The sequence below is a fragment of the Boleophthalmus pectinirostris genome, unplaced genomic scaffold, assembly GCF_026225935.1.
Source record: "Boleophthalmus pectinirostris isolate CB_2022bp ecotype Guang Dong unplaced genomic scaffold, ASM2622593v1 HiC_scaffold_22, whole genome shotgun sequence".
Lineage (NCBI taxonomy): Eukaryota > Metazoa > Chordata > Actinopteri > Gobiiformes > Gobiidae > Boleophthalmus > Boleophthalmus pectinirostris.
The window spans coordinates 41,865,066-41,882,696 of record NW_026571190.1 but is presented as its reverse complement, the minus strand read 5'-3'; the positions used below and the strand labels follow the sequence as shown (position 1 = coordinate 41,882,696).

Genomic DNA, 17,631 nt, shown 5'->3' with positions numbered 1-17,631 from the left:
CTTTAAAATGGATCCTGAAACTCACAGGAACCAGTGCAGTGATTTTAAAACTGGTGTAATGTGGTCCCACCTCTGGTCCTCGTCAGGACTCGTGCTGATGAAGTTTGTAATAATTGCAAACCTGAAATAGTCTTTTTGGGAAGAGCAGAGAGCAGGACATTACAGTCGTCTGTTCCACTGGTGATAAAAGCATCAGCGTCTCTGTGTCGGCCCCAGACAGAATGGGACAGACTCTGGATATGTTTTTTAGGTGATAAAAAACAGTTTTTGTGATGTTCTTAATGTGTGGGATCAAATTCAGCTCAGAATCAAAAAATGGGTTAAGACTGTGTTTGTAGTTTGGGTAAAAGTTTCTCTCTCTGGGCCTCAAGACCAATGACTAAAAGCTCAGTTTTGTCCTGGTTAAGCTGGAATGAACTCTGCATTCAGTTTAGTTTGTTTTCATTGATATTTTGTATGGAGTAAGAAGCTGTCAAAAATATTTGTGCGCATAAAATAGAAATCCGTGCATATTTGGTAAATCCGTGCATATTTGGTAAATCTGTGCATATTTGGTAAATCCGTGCATATTTGTCTGTAGTTGCGCATAAAATAAATATTTGTAAACTCTTAAATGAGTCCAGTCGTACATAAAATATATTGTGTGTATTTTATCCATCAGAATACGAATTGAAAAGTTACGACGTCAAGAATTACAATCACCAAATGAAAATTTACGATTACACTTTCATCAGTACGAACACGAATTCACAGACGGAATTTTACTGTCAAAAATACGTCATCACTTCACAGACATTATCCATCGAGCAGAAGAAACATCGATCAAGATCAAGACTGAGCAGCTCAAGTTTGTATCAGAGTAAAAACAGAGTAAAAGCACAAGAAGCTACAACAGAACAACAAGTGGGTTCATTCAAATCTATTGTAAAAATGTCTTGAATTCGGGAACCGAACGCTGCTGTGTGATATTGTGTAGAAACACCTCCTCTGAACGGGAAATTGCACCTATATGTTAGAAAACATAGTGGAGCCAGTTGGAAACATCAGACATAACGTTATCCCAGGACTAATGAGCAAATGAGCACGGATTTCTATTTTATGCGCACGAATATTTTTGACAGCTTCTTACTCCATAATTTTGTCTCTTATAAACACAGTAAGTCGTAAGTGAAACTGTTGCTTTTCTTTCTTGACGTCGTGTCGTTGTTTAATGGAGTTTGGCCTTATAAATACTTTTGACTTCAGCCTAAACCCTTTGGCTCATGATCCGTGGGGATGTCGTCTCTGTTTTTTTGTGATGCTGCAAAATGAGCCAATAAACTCCAGTTCCTCGTGTGTCCAGTAGATGGCGCCACAAACACAGGTGAGCCGGTAGCGTCTGCTGCACTCATTTAATGAGGCCCAAACCAAAGGCAGGAATGCAAAGGACAAACACACAGACGTTAGCGCTGAGTAAATCTACCTGTAAAATGAGTTTGGAAGTGGAATAAAAGGAGTGAAAATCTTGTCAAGGCCCTGGGGACACAATAGTGTCAAAATGATGTGGCTGAGTTCAGAAGTGAAGTGAATATTCTGTTGAACTTCAGTAACACAATGAGAAGCCTCAGGTAGATTGTAAATGCACTTGGCTCATTTATTTGATTAGATCAATGTCCAAATGGAAGTGAACAGTAGATTCATAAATACATTCAGAAAAGAGTCATTTCATCTTTGAAATGTTCAACACAAAATGGAATCATTGAATCAAATTGGTCATTGTGTTTAAATCTATGGCACAATGTATTGTAATGATGTCAAATGTGCTCAAATCCAATGGAGTTAAAGGAGCTCCACTTTCAAAAGTCCACATTATTTAGCTCTTCAAAACTATTGATTGATTCATTGGATTTGATAGAAAAGAAAACAATCTTCATTGTCCTTCATATGTCGAGTCATTTCAATTCTATCAAAATAAGTTCTTGTTTAGATTCAAATATTCATTGATCAAATGTGACATTATTTCAAACAATGTAGGAGTTGTGTTTTGTTTCATTCACATGTTTAACACACAAACCCTGCACATTTAGACTGACGGGAGGGCATCTGACACACAGGGATACAGGAGGACGGGAGGGCATCTGACACACAGGGATACAGGAGGACGGGAGGGCATCTGACACACAGGGATACAGGAGGACGGGAGGGCATCTGACACACAGGGATACAGGAGGACGGGAGGGCATCTGACACACAGGGATACAGGAGGACGGGAGGGCATCTGACACACAGATACAGTGAGACACAGTTGCATAAAAGTGTTTATTTACATCAATGTAGAGATTCAGACGCCCATCACCAGTTCACTGTCAATTCTGATTTTCTTTACAATAACTCAGGTTCCAAACTATAAGGAGACCAACTTGGGACTTTTCAGTCCAGTTCCAAATACAGAGTCAAAAGTATCCACAGTCAAATGTACACAAATAAAGTACACATACTTCAAAATGATACTTAAGTGCAGTACTTTTACTTTTGTACTTTGTCACCGCTCAAAGTCTCCACTGCAGTGAGAACCAGAGGAGCAGAGTTTGATCCTCCTTCATTTAAACAGGGACTGAAAAATGGAAGCAGCTTCTCCCTGAAGCAGCAGTCAGTGAAGGAGTAGAGGAGATCTGCAGAATCTGCATCATAAAAGGAGACCAGACCCTTTCCATAGTCCACAAACACCCCGACCTTCTGAGGAGCTCTCTGAGGAGACAGACGGGTCCAAGAGTCAGTACAAGCGCTGTACTCATCTTTGTTTCTTAAGCAGATGCACCACAGTCCATCTTTGGGACATAAAGTGATCTGTCCCTTCCTGTTGATGGACTCTTGGGCCACTCCTAAATCCCACTCTGTTTTCCCTTTGACCTGAACCTCAAAGTAAAACCTGCCTGAAGAGAAACTCTGTTTTCCTAAAACCATAACACATGTATCAAACCTCAGAGGAGAATCTGGGAGATTCTTCCTCACATCAGTGTGATGAACCTGTTTGAGATCTTCAGACAGAACGAGTTTAGGATGAGCCGTGTCTGGGTCCAGAGTCACCTCCACCGCACTCTGCTTCACTCTCAATAGTTCGGCCTTAAAGTGTTTGTTAAACTCCTGAGGGAGACTGTTCTCCAGCTCAGACAGAGCCCGGGACACACTGCCCTCACATGTCTCCGGCTCAAAGTTCACGCTGCTCCACTCCTTAAGCCCAGCAGGGGGCGTGAGTGCAGGGCAGCGCTGTAGAAAGTGGAGGGGGTCATGAGAGCGTGAGAGACGTTGGGCCTCAGCGCTGCTCTGCTCCAGATCACAGATCTCCTGCTCCAGCCGCTGCAGCAGATCCTGGGCTCGTCTGTGGCTCCGGCTCTGCTTCTCCTGGAGCTCCTCTAAGAAGAGGTCCATACTCCTCTGAACAGACTGCATGAGAGCAGTGAAGACCTGCAGCCCCGCAGCCCTCTCTCTGAGGACCTCTGTCTCACTCAGCTCCAGGAGGCTCTGGATCTCCTGGATCTTCTGCCTCCTCTGCTCCACCATGTGCTGGCTCTGAGCCTGAGTCTGCAGCAGAGAGGACCTCCTGCGCTCACACGCCTCCTCCAGAGACAACAACTCATGGTTCTTGTGATCTAGAACGGAGCACATCATGCACACGATCTTCTCATCAGTGGAACAGAAGAGCATCAGGGGTTGTTGGTGTGTGGGACACATCCTGTCTTCCAGGTTTTCCACAGGCTCCATCAGCTGGTGTCTTTTCAGCCCAGAGACTGTGAGATGAGGCTGGAGGTGGCTCTCACAGAAGGAGCACAGACACACCAGGCAGGACTTGAGGGCCTTCAGCTTGGGCTCAGAGCACACGTCACACTGCACCTCTTTAAAGTCAAACATCTTCTCCATAGATCTGCTCTTGTTCTTCTGCAGGTTAGACTCTGAGACCAGCTCCTTCAGGAGCGTGTTGACCTTGAGCTGTGGTCTGCTGTGGAACATCTCTTTACACACAGGACATGTGCAGGGTCCATCAGTGTCCCAGGCCTGAGAGATGCAGCGTCGGCAGAAGTTGTGTCCACATGGAGTGGACACTGGCTCAGAGAACACCTCCAGACAGATGGAGCACAGGAACGTCTCCTCAGAGCTCCTTTCACTGGTGGAGGACATGTCTGAAACAGAGCAACAATAGTGACCATCAAACTAAAGGCTCTTACAAGTGAAAACTCTTATTGTGACAGGAAAGAGGTGAAGAGCTTTTATTTTGGAAGGCTTCAGGAGGATGTGGTGAGGAAGACTGGACTAGAAGAATATGATGGTGTGGTGACCAGAGACTGTTTGGTTGTGACTAATATCGAAGACGGTTTAAGGAAAAGGCTGAGACTCAATTTCACCGTGACGACAATAAAAACAATATTTGTGTGAGACAATAGAACGTCATTTGAGCTCAAAAACACGGCAGTGTCCTGAAGATGACATCGCCGTAACTATTCTAAGCACAAGTGTTGAGAAAAGGTCACATTTGATCCTGCTCATGTGTTTTTCACACTCACTTCTTGTTTCACTTGTGATACTTGTGATCAGTTGGTATCTGGGTGATAAGAGTCAGGTCTGTGGAGATGCGAGCTCAAAGTAACAACGCTTGTTTTTCACTGCGATCGACACAACCAAAAGGAAACAACATGCTCTGATTTGAGTGGAGTTTGGGCTGAAAAGTGACAGACTGTGGCTTTAAATGAGTTCAGAGGTGGGAGAGTCTCCAAAAACTGTACTCGAGTAAGAGTAACGTTACTTCAAAATAATATGACTCAAGTAGAAGTACAAAGTGGTGTCCATGAAAGTAGTGAAGTAAGAGTAAGTTAAAGAGTAAGTGTCAGGACGTGAGTCAAAGTCTTGTAAAGTGAAAGTAAAGTGTTGGTTTCACTCTCGTCTGTTTGAACAAAACTAAAGTTGAACTGAACCAAATCAGTGACGACGAAAACAACAGAATCTAAAACAAGACCAAGACCAAGACCAAGACCAAGACCAAGGACCAAGACCAAGACCAAGACCAAGACCAAGACCAAGACCAGGACCAAGACCAAGACCAAGACCAAGACCAAGACCAGGACCAAGACCAAGACCAAGACCAGACCAAGACCAGGACCAAGACCAAGACCAGACCAAGACCAAGACCAAGACCAAGACCAGGACCAAGACCAGGACCAAGACCAAGACCAAGACCAAGACCAAGACCAGGACCAGGACCAGGACCAGGACCAAGACCAAGACCAAGACCAGGACCAAGACCAGGACCAGGACCAGGACCAAGACCAAGACCAAGACCAAGACCAAGACCAAGACTGTAGTTGTAGTTGAAGTTTCCTTGAGTAAATTCAGGACGTGTTTCCTGGTTCAGTTTGATTTCAGGAGCCTGATGTCCCTGTGTGTCACAATTATGACCTGGTTTAGTTCTGGTTTAGTCCTCAGTCCAGTCCTGTCACTATAACAACCCTCATGTTTTCACAAAGACCAGAGCCAGGACTAAAACCAGACCAGAGACCAGAGCCAGGACTAAAACCAGACCAGAGACCAGAGCCAGGACTAAAACCAGACCAGAGACCAGAGCCAGGACTAAAACCAGACCAGAGACCAGAGACTAAAACCAGACCAGAGACCAGAGCCAGGACTAAAACCAGACCAGAGACCAGAACCAGGACTAAATTGTCTTCATCGACTACAGTTTGTCTTTTAACACAATAAAACTGGACGTCCTGATCCCCAAGTCGTCCAACCTGAGGCTCCCTCCATCCACCTGCTCCTGGATCAAGGACTTTCTGCTCAGTCGACCCCAGCAGGTGAAACTGGGTCCCACCATCATCCAGCCGCACTCTGTGTGCTGAGCCCACTCCTCTACTCACTCTACACTCACGACTGCAGTCCCACCTCCAGAACATCAGGGTCAAACTCTCTGATGACACGACGCTGGTGGAGCTGATCACAGACGGGAATGAGACGCCTACAGAGACGAGCTCCTGAAACTCAACCACTCGTGTGAAAACAACAACTGGACACTGAACATCACCAAGACTAAAGAACTCATCCTGGACCCCCCCTGCCTCCTCCAACATCAACGGCCAAAGTGTGGAGCCACTGGAGACCTTCAAATTCCTCGAGGTTCACGTCTCTGTGGATCTGTCCTGGTCAGTCAACACCTCAGTCGTCCATTTTATTGACGCTGTATAAATAAAACTGAATTACAGGAAATGTCCCGTCTTCAGTGTCCCCAGTGTCACAGAGGTGAAGAGTGCGCCCTCTAGTGGAGCATTATTTGGGAGAAGACATGGGCCTGTCTAGATTTAGTCACTGTGTATTCAGAGCGGGGGAGGGGCTGTGCTCTGCTGTGGGAGGGCATCTGGATGAACCATGAACATGTTATGAACCTTCAACTTTGATCATCCTAATATATTTCCAAATAAAAGACGTCTTGAGCAGGTCACATGTTGTTTTTCAGTGAACTCGTTTGAGATTTATTTTGATGATTGTGGCAGGTGAAGGCGTCACACCCTCAGTCTGCTCCACTCACCTGAGACTGAGGAATGAAACTCGTCTGGTTTAGAGCTCCACGTCCCACACTCGGACCAGATCTAAGATCAGAGCAAAGATACCACCCCTGATGTTTGAAGGATTTACAGGTTGGACAGGTTTTGTTTCACACACTGAGTCATTCCACTGTGTACTTTGTACTTCATTTGTATTTGATTGTCTTTTCACAATGTGGATTTACACGATAATTAGGACAATCAAAGGAATTTACAAATTGTCCATATTAAGTCAAATCTGAATGTCCAATGTCCATAGTTCGACATTTCCACATTTCTCATTCCTACTGACACAAACTAATGTCATTTTCATCAGAACAAGTAATTCAAAAAAATAAAATCAATCATTGTAGTTTTAAACCGGGGTGTAAGTTCAGTCTTTGTTATCCAGACACTCGTACAGGTTCTACACAAACTCACATCTATGTTGTGTAATATAATGTATCCATCATTTCCAAATTTTCTTAAATTTATGACCTTCCAATCCAAGTGAGACGGTGAGTTTTTCCAAATGATAAATACTTCATATTATATCAAACCACTGTTCTATTTTCGGCCTCCGATCACTTCACCATCTCCTGGTAACTACTTTTGTACTCAACAACAACATCATTCTGAACATTTTATAATCTTCCATCTTTTTAAATTCAGAATATCAATTATACCAAGATACATCATTTCAAAAGTCACTGGAATATTGATTTTAAAAACCTCATCAATCACTTTTTTTATATCCAGCCAATATTGCTGAATGTACTTTGTACTTCAACAACAACAAGTCCAAAAAAATGAATAAATCTGACACAAAAACATGAATCAAACTGAAAAACACAAGAAGGAACTGGAGTAAGTAGTAGTAAGTAGTAGCAGTAGTAGTAGTAGTAGTAGCAGTAGTAGTAGTAGTAGCAGTAGTAGTAGCAGTAGTAGTAGCAGCAGTAGCAGTAGTAGCAGTAGTAGTAGCAGTAGCAGTAGTAGTAGTAGCAGCAGTAGTAGCAGTAGTAGCAGTAGCAGTAGTAGTAGTAGTAGCAGCAGTAGCAGTAGTAGCAGTAGTAGTAGTAGTAGTAGTAGCAGTAGTAGCAGCAGTAGTAGTCAGTAGTAGTAGTAGTAGTAGTAGTAGTAGCAGTAGTAGCAGCAGTAGTAGCAGTAGTAGTTAGTAGTAGCAGTAGCAGTAGTAGTAGTAGTAGTAGTAGCAGTAGTAGCAGCAGTAGCAGTAGCAGTAGTAGTAGTAGTAGCAGTAGTAGCAGTAGCAGTAGTAGTAGTAGTAGTAGTAGTAGCAGTAGTAGTAGTAGTAGTAGTAGTAGTAGTAGTAGTAGCAGTAGCAGTAGCAGTAGCAGTAGCAGTAGTAGTAGTAGTAGTAGTAGTCAGTAGTAGTAGTAGTAGTAGTAGTAGCAGTAGCAGTAGTAGTAGTAGTAGTAGTAGTAGTAGCAGTAGTAGTAGTAGTAGTAGCAGTAGTAGTAGTAGCAGTAGTAGTAGTAGTAGTAGTAGTAGTAGTAGTAGTAGTAGTAGCAGTAGTAGTAGTAGTAGTAGTAGTAGTAGTAGTAGTAGTAGTAGTAGTAGTAGCAGTAGTAGTAGTAGTAGTAGCAGTAGTAGTAGTAGTAGTAGTAGTAGTAGTAGTAGCAGTAGCAGTAGTAGTAGTAGTAGTAGTAGTAGTACACTGACCTGTGCTGGGTCAGACTGTTGAGGGTTTGAAGCCGCTGAGGTGCCCTTGAGCAAACGCAGAGTGAGTGTTTGTGATTTCCTTGTAACAGCAGAGGGAGGGGCCTGCTGCTCCATCCTCCTATAACAAGGTGTGTCAGATGCCCTCCCATCCTCCACCTCTGCAGTCACATCCAGAGCCACACGTGCTTCCACCAGGGGGCAGCGCATCATAACAAAACACAAAACCTTCAAACGCACAAACAGCTTCTCTTAGAAAACAATAAAGGAGCAGAACAACAAACAAACAAACAAACAAACAAACTGTCACATTTTCTGTGCAGCTTCACAAAGATCTGGAAGAATCAAACCTGCAGCAGCGACAACAAGTGTGTAATAGTACACACTCTGTAGTACTGTGTGTAATAGTACACACTCTGTAGTACTGTGTGTAATAGTACACACTCTGTAGTACTGTGTGTAATAGTACACACTCTGTACTACTGTGTGTAATAGTACACACTCTGTACTACTGTGTGTAATAGTACACACTCTGTACTACTGTGTGTAATAGTACACACTCTGTGTACTACTGTGTATAGTACTGTGTGTGTGTAATAGTACACACTCTGTAGTACTGTGTGTAATAGTACACACTCTGTAGTACTGTGTGTAATAGTACACACTCTGTAGTACTGTGTGTAATAGTACACACTCTGTAGTACTGTGTGTAATAGTACACACTCTGTAGTACTGTGTGTAATAGTACACACTCTGTACTACTGTGTGTAATAGTACACACTCTGTACTACTGTGTGTAATAGTACACACTCTGTAGTATCTGTACTACTGTGTGTAATAGTACACGTGTGTAATAGTACTCTGTACTACTGTGTGTAATAGTACACGCTCTGTACTACTGTGTGTAATAGTACACACTCTGTAGTACTGTGTGTAATAGTACACACTCTGTAGTACACACTCTGTACTACTGTGTGTAATAGTACACACTCTGTACTACTGTGTGTAATAGTACACACTCTGTAGTACTGTGTGTACTCTGTGTGTGTAATAGTACACACTCTGTACTACTGTGTGTAATAGTACACACACTCTGTAGTACTGTGTAACAAGTGTTTGCCTATTACTAGGTAATAAGGGTAATAAATGTGTAATAACTGTAGTAACTGTGTGTGGGTGATTAGCAAGGTTGACTGATCAGAAGATTCTGAGTAAGGCTACTGGAGGGCGGGGGCAGTAAATTGAGACATGGAATTTGTTGAAAATGAATAAAGTGTATTATACAGGTAGAAAGTGATAACAAAATAGCTGCAGCAACAAAAAACAACAAACAACTCAATTAAGTGTCCATGCGAACTGGGTCTGGTTGCCCAGGGTGTAAAACAGTGTCCAAGCTACTACGAAGTCCAGAATGAATTATTTGGAGGTTGTATAATGTCCATAAAGCGCGGGTTGATTGAATAGATGTGTAGTGGAGGTAGCTGGAGTAGGTGGGAGGAAGAGGACAGGCGAGTAGCCTCCTACCAGACCGAAGCTCTCGAAAGGACAGTTCCTAGCTCGCCATCAATTGAACCCAAGGTTGGGCACCTGGCCTGTGCACATTAAGAAAGGCCTCTTAAATCATACTGGTTATGGTTAACATTAACATTCCAGGAATTCCTAAATCAATCTGTCACACGATTACAACTGGACATGTGAAGCACATGTTAGCATTAGCATGCTAGGGTTAGCATGCTAATGCTAAGCCAACTAAGCTAACATTGATACATACTGACATGACATAGGGCCCTGACAAAATGGCTGGCATTAGCATTAGCATTAGCATTACCAAAGTACAAAAAGTCATCAACAAATCAATAAATGGGGTGAAGCTCTAACTTACCAGTTCAGTATTTCAGTATATTGAGAGCACACGTGACAATGTGGCACAATGGGTCTGGTTCTAAAAGATGTTAATAGTGAAGTTACAAAATGGAAACATGAAAATTTGAAATGGGAAAAATGTAGCTGTACTGACCTTCAAGCTCTGTCCCCTGGCTCCTCTCCCACACAACTGAGGAGAGAGAAGTCAGGGGGCCTTAAATACTCTAACTGAGGATGTGTGATTGGATAATTGGTGAAATGGGCGGTGACAAGGGTGGTGACAAATCATGTGGAGTGGGGAAAACCTGGGTTGGATCTGGATTATAGGATTGACTTTAACCCTGTTACAACTGTGTGTAGTAGTACACACTCTGTAAGTACTGCTTACACATTCTGTAGTAATGTGTCTAATAGTACACACTCTGTAGTACTGTGTATAGTATAGTACACGCTCTGTAGTACTGTGTGTAATAGTACACACTCTAGTACTGTGTGTAATTGTAGTGCACGCTCTGTAGTACAGTCTGTTACTGTGTAATAGTACACGCTCTGTAGTACTGTGTGTAATAGTACACACTCTGTAGTACTGTGTGTAATAGTACACACTCTGTAGTACTGTGTGTAATAGTACACACTCTGTAGTACTGTAATAGTACACGCTCTGTGTGTGTGTAATAGTACACGCTCTGTGTAATAGTACACGCTCTGTGTGTGTAATAACACGCTAGTACACGCTCTGTACTACACGCTGTGTACTGTAATAGTACACGCTCACTCTGTAGTACTGTGTGTAATAGTACACACTCTGTAGTACTCTGTAACTAAGTACACACTGTGTGTAATAGTACTGTACTGTGCTGTGTGTAATAGTACACACTCTGTACTGTAATAGTACTGTGTGTAATAGTACACACTCTGTAGTACTGTGTGTAATAGTACACACTCTGTAGTACTGTGTGTAATAGTACACGCTCTGTACTACTGTGTGTAATAGTAATAGTACTGTACTGTGTGTAATAGTACACGCTCTGTACTCTGTAGTACTCTGTGTGTAATAGTACACACTCGCTGTGTACTGTGTGTAATAGTACACGCTCTGTAGTACTGTGTACTGTGTGTAATAGTACACGCTCTGTAGTACTGTGTGTAATAGTACACGCTCTGTAGTACTGTGTGTAATAGTACACGCTCTGTAGTACACGCTCTGTAGTAGTGTAATAGTACTCTGTAGTACTGTGTGTAATAGTACACGCTCTGTAGTACTGTAATAGTACACGCTCTGTAGTACTGTGTGTAATAGTACACGCTCTGTAGTACTGTGTGTAACAGTACACACTCTGTAGTACACGCTGTGTGTAATAGTACACACTCTGTACTACTGTAATAGTACACACTCTGTAGTGTGTAATAGTACACACTCTGTAGTACACGCTGTGTGTGTGTAATAGTACACGCTCTGTACTGTGTGTAATAGTACTGTACTACACCTCTGTGTACTGTGTGTAATAGTACACGCTCTGTATACTGTGTTTAATAGTACTGTGTACTGTGTAATAGTACACACTCTTTTGTACTGTTTGTAATAGTACACGCTCTGTAGTTCTGTGTAATAGTACACACTCTGTAATAGTACTGTAGTGTGTGTGTAATAGTACACACTCTGTAGTGCTCTTGTGTGTACTGTGATAGTACACAGTACTCTGTAGTGTGTACTGTGTGTAATAGTACACACTCTGTACTAATAGTACACACACTCTGTAGTACACACTGTAGTACTGTGTAATAGTACACGCTCTGACAATCACGCTCTGTAGTACTGTGTGTAATAGTACACGCTCTGTAGTACTGTGTGTAATACACACTCTGTACACAATCTGTAGTACTGTGTGTAATACTACACAACTCTGTACTGTAATACTGTGTGTAATAGTACACACTCTGTAGTACTGTGTGTAATAGTACACACGCTCTGTAGTACTGTGTGTAATAGTACACTCTCCGTATTACTACGTGTAATAGTACACACTCTATAGTAGTGCGTGTAATCGTACATGCTCTTTAATACTGTGTGTAATAGTACACACTCTGTAGTAATAGTACACACTCTGTACTAACGTGTGTAATAGTACACACTCTGTACTAATTTGTGTAACAGTACACGCTCTGTAGTACTGTGTGTAATAGTACACACTCTGTAGTACTGTTTACACACTCTGTAGTAATGTGTGTAATAGTACACACTCTGTAGTACTGTGTGTAATAGTACACACTCTGTAGTACTGCTTACACATTCTGTAGTAATGTGTGTAATAGTACACACTCTGTAGTACTGTGTATAATAGTACACGCTCTGTAGTACTGTGTGTAATAGTACACACTCTACTAATTTGTGTAATAGTACACACGCTGTACTAATGTGTGTAATAGTACACACTCTAGTACTGTGTGTAATAGTACACGCTCTGTAGTACTGTGTGTAATAGTACACACTCTGTACTAATTTGTGTAATAGTACACACTCTGTACTACTGTGTATAATAGTACACGCTCTGTACTTCTGTGTATAATAGTACACGCTCTGTAGTCCTGTGTGTAATAGTACACGCTCCGCAGTACTACGTGTAATAGTACACTCTGTAGTAATAGTACATACTCTGTTTTACTGTTTGTAATAGTACACTCTCTTTAGTACTGTGTGTAATAGTACACACTCTGTACTAATTTGTGTAATAGTACACACTCTATAGTACTGTGTGTAATGGTACACGCTGTGTCATACTGTGTGTAATAGTACACACTCTGTAGTAATAGTACACGCTCTGTAGTACTGTGTGTAATAGTACACAATCGGTAGTACTGCGTGATCAAACTTTTTTTTTTTTTTTTCTATCTTTCTGGATCTAAAACCGAAGTCTAAGAACTTTGAATCTCAGTCTGAACGACAAATGAACTAAACCCCAAATGGAGACGATACGAACTCACAGGACTCTGTCATTGAACTAAAGTTGTATGTATATAACCTCTAATCAGAGGACACAGACTATAAAGGACAGAGGACACAGACTATGAAGGACAGAGGACACAGACTATAGAGGACAGAGGACACAGACTATAAAGGACAGAGGACACAGACTATGAAGGACAGAGGACACAGACTATAGAGGACAGAGGACACAGACTATAAAGGGACAGAGGACACAGACTATAGAGGACAGAGGACACAGACTATAGAGGACAGAGGACACAGACTATAGAGGACAGAGGGACACAGACTATAGAGGACAGAGGACACAGACTATAAAGGGACAGACTATAAAGGACACAGACTATAGAGGACAGAGGACACAGACTATAAAGGGACAGAGGACACAGACTGTAGAGGACAGAGGACACAGACTACAGAGGACAGAGGACACAGACTATAGAGGACAGGGGACACAGACTATAAAGGGACAGAGGACACAGACTATAAAGGACAGAGGACACAGAGTATAGAGCACAGAGTACACAGACTATAAAGGACAGAGGACACAGACTACAGAGGACAGAGGACACAGACTATAGAGGACAGAGGACACAGACTATAAAGGGACAGAGGACACAGACTATAAAGGACAGAGGACATAGAGTATAGAGCACAGAGGACACAGAGTATAAAGGACAGAGGACACAGACTACAGAGGACAGAGGACACAGAGTATAGAGTACAAGGACACAGACTATAAAGGGACAGAGGACACAGACTATAAAGGGACAGAGGACACAGACTATAGAGGACAGAGGACACAGACTATAAAGGGACAGAGGACACAGACTATAAAGGACAGAGGACACAGAGTATAGAGCACAGAGGACACAGACTATAAAGGACAGAGGACACAGACTATAGAGGACAGAGGACACAGAGTATAGAGTACACAGGACACAGACTATAAAGGGACAGAGGACACAGATATAAAGGACAGAGGACACAGACTATAGAGAACAGAGGACACAGAGTATAGAGGACAGAGGACACAGACTATAAAGGACAGAGGACACAGACTATAAAGGACAGAGGACACAGACTATAAAGGACAGAGGACACAGACTACAGAGGTCACACTTTTTTTTAACACTATTGTAGATTAAGAATAGTTTTTGTGGTTTAAATCTGTTCTTGTGTGTGTGTTTTTGTGTCTGAGGCTGTTACGTAACAACAAACCAGATGTTAAGTTTTTTGATTGACTGATTCATTTTTATTTCGAGTTTGTGCCAAGAGAGAAACAAGAATCATACACATACTACATCCACACTGTAAACAACAGAAACACAAAAAGGAGCATGAAGAAGAAAATTTGACATTAACCCAAAACTGTAAAAAAATTTAGTGTTTGCTTCTGTACACTGATCATGAAACTTTACAAATATTTACATAAAATAAAATATTTACAACAAAATAAATTACACACTGTGCATATTAATATAATTTTAAACAAATTTCTTTTTTTTTGTATTGTATTGTATTACGTTTTACAGTTATTTTTTAATGATATACTTTTTCATTTATTTATTTATTATTTTAGATCACCCAGTGTTGTCGCTCATGTGTATATCAGGTTGATTAAAAACTTTAATTTTTTAACTGACAGAAAAAAAGTGGTGAAAATAAAAACAAAATAAAACGTCCCAAATTCAGGCAAATAGCTCTACAAAATAAAAGATAATCATTGAACACATTAAGAAGAAAAGAACATTTAAATTACACAAAGTCTGTAATTTTACCAATAACAAAGAGTCTCAGGGAACATTACAAAGTCACAGGTGGTGAGCTCCAGCCACTGCGAGCCACACAGACACTTTTACTGAGCACATCCTAAATATAACACTTCAAAATGTGTTATGATGACAGGACGGGAGGGCATCTGACACACAGGGATACAGGAGGACGGGAGGGCATCTGACACACAGATACAGTGAGACACAGTTGCATAAAAGTGTTTATTTACATCAATGTAGAGATTCAGACGCCCATCACCAGTTCACTGTCAATTCTGATTTTCTTTACAATAACTCAGGTTCCAAACTATAAGGAGACCAACTTGGGACTTTTCAGTCCAGTTCCAAATACAGAGTCAAAAGTATCCACAGTCAAATGTACACAAATAAAGTACACATACTTGAAAATTATACTTAAGTGCAGTACTTTTACTTTTGTACTTTATTTGTGTACTTCAATGATTTTCAGAGGAGCAGAGTTTGATCCTCCAAAATTGAAACAGGGACAGAAAAATGGAAGCAGCTTCCCCCTGAAGTGGCAGCCAGTGAAGGAGTAGAGGAGATTTGCAGTATCTGCACAATAAAAGGAGACCAGACCCTTTCCATAGTCCACAAACACCCCGACCCTCAGAGGAGATCTCCAACCAGGCAGACGAACAGAAGACTGAGTAGAATTGCCGTGCTCTTCTCTGGTTCTTAAGCAGACGCACCACATTCCCCGTTCGGGACGTGCAGTGATTATTCCCTTCCTGTTGATGGACTCTTGGGCCACTCCTACATCCCAGTTTGATTTACCTGTGACCTGAACCTCAAAGTAAAACCTGCCTGAAGAGAAACTCTGTTTTCCTAAAACACAAGGACTTGTATCAAACCTCAGATGAGAGTCTGGGAGGGGCTTCCACTTATCAGTGTAAACCTCTCTGAGATTTCCAGACAGAACGACCCATGGATGAGCCGTGTCTGGGTCCAGAGTCACCTCCACCGCACTCTGCTGCACTTTCTTCAGCTCGGCCTTAAGGGGTTTGTCAAACTCCTGAGAGAGACTCTTCTTCAGCTCATACAGAGCCCGGGACGCACTGTCCTCACATGTCTCTGGCTCAAATTTCACGCTGCTCCACTCCTTAAGCCCAGCAGGGGGCGTGAGTGCAGGGCAGCGCTGTAGAAAGTGGAGGGGGTCATGAGAGCGTGAGAGACGTTGGGCCTCAGCGCTGCTCTGCTCCAGATCACAGATCTCCTGCTCCAGCCGCTGCAGCAGATCCTGGGCTCGTCTGTGGCTCCGGCTCTGCTTCTCCTGGAGCTCCTCTAAGAAGAGGTCCATACTCCTCTGAACAGACTGCATGAGAGCAGTGAAGACCTGCAGCCCCGCAGCCCTCTCTCTGAGGACCTCTGTCTCACTCAGCTCCAGGAGCCTCTGGATCTCCTGGATCTTCTGCCTCCTCTGCTTCACCATGTGCTGGCTCTGAGCCTGAGTCTGCAGCAGAGAGGACCTCCTGCGCTCACACGCCTCCTCCAGAGACAACAACTCATGGTTCTTGTGATCTAGAGCAAAGCACATCATGCACACGAGCTTCTCATCAGTGGAACAGAAGAGCATCAGGGGTTGTTGGTGTGTGGGACACATCCTGTCTTCCAGGTTTTCCACAGGCTCCATCAGCTGGTGTCTTTTCAGCCCAGAGACTGTGAGATGAGGCTGGAGGTGGCTCTCACAGAAGGAGGACAGACACACCAGGCAGGACTTGAGGGCCTTCAGCTTGGGCTCAGAGCACACGTCACACTGCACCTCTTTAAAGTTTGGCATCTTCTCCATAGATCTGGTCTTGTTCTTCTGCAGGTTAGACTCTGAGACCAGCCTCCTTCAGGAGCGTGTTGACCTTGAGCTGTGGTCTGCTGTGGAACATCTCTTTACACACAGGACATGTGCAGGGCCCATCAGTGTCCCAGGCCTGAGAGATGCAGCGTCGGCAGAAGTTGTGTCACACATGGAGTGGACACTGGCTCAGAGAACACCTCCAGACAGATGGAGCACAGGAACGTCTCCTCAGAGCTCCTTTCACTGGTGGAGGACATGTCTGAAACAGAGCAACAATAGTGACCATCAAACTAAAGGCTCTTACAAGTGAAAACTCTTATTGTGACAGGAAAGAGGTGAAGAGCTTTTATTTTGGAAGGCTTCAGGAGGATGTGGTGAGGAAGACTGGACTAGAAGAATATGATGGTGTGGTGACCAGAGACTGTTTGGTTGTGACTAATATCGAAGACGGTTTAAGGAAAAGGCTGAGACTCAATTTCACCGTGACGACAATAAAAACAATATTTGTGTGAGACAATAGAACGTCATTTGAGCTCAAAAACACGGCAGTGTCCTGAAGATGACATCGCCGTAACTATTCTAAGCACAAGTGTTGAGAAAAAGGTCACATTTGATCCTGCTCATGTGTTTTTCACACTCACTTCTTGTTTCACTTGTGATACTTGTGATCAGTTGGTATCTGGGTGATAAGAGTCAGGTCTGTGGAGATGCGAGCTCAAAGTAACAACGCTTGTTTTTCACTGCGATCGACACAACCAAAAGGAAACAACATGCTCTGATTGAGTGGAGTTTGGGCTGAAAAGTGACAGACTGTGGCTTTAAATGAGTTCAGAGGTGGGAGAGTCTCCAAAAACTGTACTCGAGTAAGAGTAACGTTACTTTCAAAATAATATGACTCAAGTAGAAGTACAAAGTGGTGTCATGAAAGTAGTGAAGTAAGAGTAAGTTAAAGAGTAAGTGTCAGGACGTGAGTCAAAG

The 17,631-nt window shown here is 42.7% G+C and overlaps 1 protein-coding gene and 1 pseudogene across 4 annotated transcripts; both read right to left on the bottom strand.

The window, feature by feature from the left end:
• Positions 1-2,284: 2,284 nt before the first annotated feature.
• LOC110174568 (E3 ubiquitin-protein ligase TRIM21-like) lies at positions 2,285-10,284 on the bottom strand. Of its 4 annotated transcripts, XM_055158292.1 has the most exons (4): positions 10,240-10,284; positions 10,105-10,164; positions 9,747-9,814; positions 2,285-4,157 (listed from the first exon to the last, which is right to left on the bottom strand). In XM_055158292.1, the coding sequence occupies exon 4, from the start codon at positions 4,153-4,155 to the stop codon at positions 2,506-2,508; it is 1,650 nt and encodes a 549-aa protein (XP_055014267.1). In that variant the 5' UTR covers positions 4,156-4,157; positions 9,747-9,814; positions 10,105-10,164; positions 10,240-10,284; the 3' UTR covers positions 2,285-2,505. The 4 variants fall into 4 exon arrangements, with proteins under 4 accessions (XP_055014267.1, XP_055014268.1, XP_055014270.1 ...); XM_055158293.1 differs by lacking the exons at positions 9,747-9,814; positions 10,105-10,164; positions 10,240-10,284 and adding an exon at positions 8,226-8,434; XM_055158295.1 differs by lacking the exons at positions 9,747-9,814; positions 10,105-10,164; positions 10,240-10,284 and adding an exon at positions 6,551-6,565.
• Positions 10,285-14,565: 4,281 nt separating this feature from the next.
• LOC129410333 (E3 ubiquitin-protein ligase TRIM21-like) lies at positions 14,566-17,389 on the bottom strand (annotated as a pseudogene).
• Positions 17,390-17,631: the final 242 nt, after the last annotated feature.

Coding starts and splice junctions, on each gene's coding strand:
- LOC110174568 (XM_055158292.1), bottom strand. CDS start 4,155: ATGTCCTCCACCAGTGAAAGGAGCTCTGAGGAGACGTTCCTGTGCTCC.